The 6,000-nt window shown below is 39.2% G+C and overlaps 1 protein-coding gene across 3 annotated transcripts in view; it reads left to right on the top strand.

The window, feature by feature from the left end:
* The window catches only part of RFC1 (replication factor C subunit 1), a 32,377-nt gene that overhangs the window by 685 nt on the left and 25,692 nt on the right, over positions 1-6,000 (top strand). For 2 of the 3 annotated variants that reach the window (XM_026037661.1, XM_026037663.1), the window contains exons 1-3: positions 3,764-3,791; positions 4,602-4,730; positions 5,493-5,565. In XM_026037661.1, coding sequence (XP_025893446.1) covers positions 3,771-3,791; positions 4,602-4,730; positions 5,493-5,565 — 223 coding nt within the window. In that variant the 5' untranslated portion in view covers positions 3,764-3,770. Of the gene's footprint in view, positions 1-3,763; positions 3,792-4,601; positions 4,731-5,492; positions 5,566-6,000 lie in introns of those variants that run through there. The other variant, XM_026037662.1, reaches the window with a different exon arrangement.

The raw sequence follows: 6,000 nt of genomic DNA on the forward strand, positions 1-6,000 counted from the left end.
CTTGACTGGTTAAATTTGTTTCTGCCTTGGTGCGATCTGCATGCAGCTTGTTAGCGGTTTAACCAAGCACCCTCTATGCCAGCTTCTTTCAGTTCTGGTTTTAAAATCCTTTAAGTTTACCTAGAATTTGGCCGTGTTTACACCTTGCACCAGGCAGCAGTGATGGGCAATACCACAAAGTGATGCGGAGAGATCTGCCCATGCTACAAATCCGGATGCTGTTAAACCACGCTCTTTTGATAATGTCAGCAGGGCTGATGGCCTGGATTATGTAGGAAGACAAGAAAGATTTGCCTCCCCCTTTCCCACCTTCTTGGCATAAAAGCTGTCTCCCTCCCTGTCATCTCCTTCTGAGGAGTGCACATCCCACAAAGTTGGGCCCTCTCTTAGAAAGGAGGAGGAACCATCCCCGTTCCTGGGAAGGGAGGATGAGTTTGCTCAGTGCATCCCTTTTCCCGGCCTGAAGAGGCAGCGCAACCGTTTCTTCTGCAGCTGTGGAGAGGGATGGAAAACGTAGTCAGAGTAACGTGCCCCGTGCCTTGACCACACAAACATACTGGCATTTAATGTGCTCTTGTAAACAGACACGTGCTCCGGGTGTCCCTGCTCGAGCAGGGCAGGCTTGGACTGGATGATCTCTAGAGGTCCCTTCCAACCTTCCCCATTCTGTGATTCATGTAGGGCTAAATCTGCTCCGTTCTGCAAGATCGCCCCAGTTCTACTGAACTGCTTTGTGTTAGAAAGGATTTACTGTTATCCAGATTAGTTCCCTGGTGGTGGTACCGTGCGGAGAGCTTTACCCCTGCAACTGAGGGAACGAATGCCTGGTGATAGGAGCTGCTTGAGCTGCCTCTGTTGCTGTCAGAAACATTCAAATGGCCATAACTGTAGTATGACTTGGTATCACTTAGAACTATAATAATATTGTTCTAAAATATACTGTGTAGCCTGTGCAACTTGTGCTTCCATTAATATGAGTATCCATGCTGATATTACTGATTTAACTGAGGCAATAGTTTATATTTCATTTCAGTTATTGTAGTTTTGGGGGATGCCAAAGCTGATGCACAAAGTTGCACTGAAGCAGTCAGGCTTGTAAATGAGCACAAATTATTTCTTTGATTCAAAGCTCATATGGGCACACATCGAAGTACCTAAATTAAATTGCATTACTGTCACTGCAGTCATTGAGCTAGGCCAAAGAAATTCAATTTTCTGCCTCACAGTGTAGTTTTGAGATGCAAACTCAGTTGTAAAAACATTATTCTGAAAAACAGTCTGTTTTACTTGACCCGAGTCAAGTAAACAAGTTAACAAGACTGCGCGTGCTGCGCACAATGCAGTGCTCTGTGTACAGGGAATGTTCTCACAGGGTGGCACATCATCCAGGCTTTGGAACAGCTGTGTACTGAAATTCTGTTTTTCTAGGGGCTTTGATTTAGGATGTTTTTAAAATGCAGGAAAAAATATGACAGAAAGACATAGGAGTGTTCATACGTGTTCATATGTGTTCATATGTGAGTTATAAGAACACTTCTTCATAAGTGTTCTGATGAACACTTTGGAGTGTTCATAAGAGCAGTGTTGCAAGGACAGCTTTTATGACTTCATTTTCTAACTTGAGTATTAGCTAAAGCCTTAAAAGTTGCCCTGAGAAGCGATCTGAGTAGCCAGTATTTGCACTCACATATTGGTTTAAGTTTCAATATCGGCCTCATTCTAATCCTCCCCAGTCAAACTGACTGGAATCTCTCAAGAGAAAACCTGCAGCCTGGCATGCTGAACTTGTGCTGCGTGCTGCTTGTGCGTAGGGCTGCGGGTTTGAAGGAGCAGAGCAGGGGCCACGGAGGAGGCTGTGCAGGCGGCTCAGCAGGCAGCGGCGCAGACCTGGCTGCAGCGGCGCAGCTCTGCGCCCCGCGGGGCACCGGCGCCTCTCCCAGCGTCAGCGGCTCACCAGAAATACCCTGCCTAGCAGGGCTAGGTCTCCGCGAAATGTGGCAGTCTGGATGTGGAGCGGAATCCTGCTTAGCAGCCGTGGTTTGAAAGATGCCCTTAAACCTGCTATGTCCAGGCAGTGAATTTTTTCATGTTTATTTTCAGATCTCCATTGGTAAAAACCAAAACCAACCCAAAGCCATAGCAATTCCCTGCCAGCCCCATTTAGGTAGAACTGCTTAGAGTTGTGTTTCACGCTGCTGCTGCTAAAAGAGTGAAGGGAAGCGGCACTCGCAGAGCTCTGCGTCTTAATCTCACTGTCCTAGGCAAGGAGATGGGCCAGGACAGCCCTCCCCGTGAATGTATTTTCAGCATACACAAGACTGATGAGTCTTGTGGTTTCTGGGGCAACATCCCTTGGGGAGCTTCTCAGCCACATTGGTATAAGTCTCCTCTCAACTGAATGCATCCAGCTGAAAAATAAATGTACAGTTTATTTCCACATTTAGTTGTGCAATGAATTATTTTTCTGGGATATCTAAGAAGTAGAACCAAAAAATCTGGCCTTTATTCATCTCTGATGAAAGCTTCTTAGAAAGGCAACTTTGTTATTACAATATGACATATTTTTCTGCAAACAATCTAAATTCACTATCTGTTTTAGTCCAGTGGTGTCTAACAAGGTTACCTTTTCTTCAGAACAGTAGGGTGGCCAAAGGAGATTGCAGGATATATAACACTGAAGATTGAATAAGATTGTAGGTAGCTTCCAAATTTCCTTTGTTGCCTGGGGCTATGTATTTGAGTCACCGCAAAATTAAAATCTACTACTCAAGTACAAACCTTTAGTCAAAAAACTCCAGGTGGCCTGTGTGATATTTTATTTACACTATTTTTTTTTTTCTGAGAAACTCCTTAACACAAACAGGTAGCAATAAAAAAAGTTTTAAAAAAAAAAAAAGGCAAAAAAAGCAGCCATTTCTTGAGGGCTGAAGTGCAACTTGCAGCAAGAAAACAATAGATTGTGCTATGTTAAAATATGGAGGTACTTTTAGAATGTGTAGCTCTATCACCACAATATTTTCACACAGAAAAAGCACATGGTTTTTGTTCACGGTGCTTTGTGTACAGATGGTACAAGATGCTGCTTTGAGTTAGAGAAAAAAATATTCTCATTTAACCCGCTAATTTAATCAGCTCCTACCAGCATTATCAAAGATACTAGAAGCTGACTGTCATTAGTTTATATTTTAGATGTTAGGTGGGCTTGAGTGAAGGAAAGTACAAAAGGTAATAGCTGTTAAGGTGACCGTAGTTCAATAAGTTTTTTTTTTCCCTTTTAAATCTTGCAACAACTTGGTTCCCCTTTACGTGGTATTCATTTTGTGGGTTGCTGTTGTTTTTGAAGAGCTAAGCTTTTGACGTCTCCTCAGAACTAACAAGCCAAAAAATCATAATTTACCTGTTGTATTCTGGGCCTTAACAGTTCAGGGAACTTATTTAAAATAGTGGAAGAAACTGGGGCACACAGGTTAGTTTCATATATTTTCTTAAGTCCTCCTTTCCTAAGCAGGATATAATTAAGTATTTAGGAGGAGTCTTCACCCTATAGGGCTCTGATAACCCAAACAATTGAGGACCTGGTAAGGGAAAAGGAGCCTGAGATGCTTTCCACTGATCACATTTATATAGAATAGCAGCCTCTGATGCTGCAGAACTAACCAGCTGAACCCCATGAGGAGGAAGGGGACGACGGGGGGCACCTGGGCTGACTGAGCCCCGGCGCCCTCCCTAGCTGCTATATGGCCAGCCCAGAGCACCCTCTGCACCCAAAAATGGCTGCTGCCCCTGAGCAGGTACTGTTTTTCTCAAGTTGCTGCTTAATAAAACTGATTTTTTTTTTTTTAAAGCATAAGTTTATGTGTTAAAAGTGCCCTGTTTCTTTTGGAGCTTCCAATATTAATTTTTACATGTATAGATTTTTTTTTTCCTTCCCTTATTGTTCTATCACAAGGTACTGTGTAAATTATAAAACAGACCTTCTGCAGTTTTCTGTGTTAGATTCTTAATGTAACTTTCCTTTTTGCTTAGATTTGAATCTGTTTCATAGTGAGATGATCTTTATTGTCCTGAATTTTTAGGAAGAGGGTGAACATGCTATTTCTTGACAGCTTTCTAGCTCTTCTTAGTGCCTAGTGCCTTTCTTTTTTTTTTTTTTTTTTTTTTNTTTTTTTTTTTTTTTTTTTTTTTTTTTTTAAATATTTGACACTATTTTTTACTCAAGTTGGTCATTTTAGCCATAAGGGTATTTTGGGCTTGGTTTGTGAAAGAAAAGAATCTGAATTATATATGTTTTAAGTTGCTCTATTTTATTGCTGAGGGAAGTTTGTTTTGAAGTGTGCTGTATTAAAGATGCCTACCTAAGGGGAAAAGTGAACTTCTTAATTACTTGAAGACTCCCCTCCATTTAACTTGGTGGTCTCTGCTCTCTAGCCTGTAAGTAAAATGTTCAGATCAATAAATACTGTAACACAGGAGTTCTGGGGGAACTAAATTGCCCTGTGAAGGGTAATGCTTTTGTGTAGCATGAAGCTTCTAAGGATTATGTATAGATTATTATACATTTTTATATATATATGTTTAATCTCTATTTTCTTGTTTAATAGGATATCCGGAAATTCTTTGGGGTTGTATCTTCTGGGAAGAGACAAGAATGTGAGAATGTGAAAAAGAATGAAAAAATAAAAAATGGGGAAGGGACCTCAAGTGGGAAGAAAAGAGGAAAGGAGGCGAAGGTTAGTTTGGCTTTGTTTTCTTCTTTGTAAAGTGCTTGGTTGCTCTGTGTGATTATGACTTTAAAAAAGCCACAGATACAATTCTTTCTATATAGTCAAGAAACAGAATAGATGTTCTTTTTTAAAGACATAGGAGGAAACTACCTGTTATAGTATTACATTAATATTTGTATAAATATTTAATTAAATATATTATTATAGCAGCAAAACTTTGTAGGTGGTAAAGTTACACATTTTTGAAATATCAGAGTTGTGGGGCAAAGGGAGATAAAAATTAAATGTTCAGGTGCTAATGTAGGAAGAATCTAATATCTTTTAATATAGTTTTGCTTGTATGTATATATATTTAAAGAAGGGCCCTTACGCGTAGTTAATGTACATGTATAAAAATCACACATTTGGTGAGGTAAAACAGTGTGATATAGAAGGCATTTGACCAGTTTGTACTTCAGTAGTACTTTACTATTGACTGTTACTTTGAATTATGTTGGAATATGGCAGGTACAGCTGAGCCTTTATCCAGAATGGAACCTTAAGTACTCTAGTTGAGCTTCTTGAAGTTCTTGAAAGTCTGTCTGGTTAGTTTAATTGACATTAAACCTCAAATACTTATGCTTCAAGTGAAAGTAGATTATGCTATTAAGAATATTTAACTTTACCGCTTTGTTTTCTTTCTTGTTTTCTTCCTCATCCCTGGTTAGTTAACGCAAAGGTGGTGGTTGAATGTATTTATTTGTTGAACTAACACACTGTTACTGTTAGGTGAATTCTTCCAATGAAGATGACTCCAAACGAAAACCAACAAACAGGAAAAAACGAATAATATACGATTCAGGTAATGAATCCTGCTTTGAACCTTTTGGGGAAAAAAAAAAAAAAGTTGATTAGCTGAAAGCTGTATCTGGAAGTTGTGCTCTGTGCCTTTTTGTAAACATAATTCTAAATAAATTCAAACAAATTACTATATGCATCTGTACTACTGGAGACAGGTATCTTTGTATGCATTGTTTATGGAGATTTTTTTCACAGTAATTGTCAAATGCCGTTAGCTATCCAGCAATAATATTGAAGTGCAACATGTGCCATAAATATAGTGTGAAACAGGAGTTAAATAAGACCTCTTTCATTGAGTGGGAGTCTGGTTATATAGTATAATTTCACATTTACTTACACTACATCACTCCATTTACAGGAAATGGAAGCATAAAACCTCTTTTCAAGCCCTTATATCTTAAAAAAAAAAAAAAAAAAAAAAAAAAAAAAAAAAAAA

This window comes from Nothoprocta perdicaria, unplaced genomic scaffold (assembly GCF_003342845.1).
Source record: "Nothoprocta perdicaria isolate Ctin4 unplaced genomic scaffold, notPer1 scaffold_2, whole genome shotgun sequence".
NCBI lineage: Eukaryota > Metazoa > Chordata > Aves > Tinamiformes > Tinamidae > Nothoprocta > Nothoprocta perdicaria.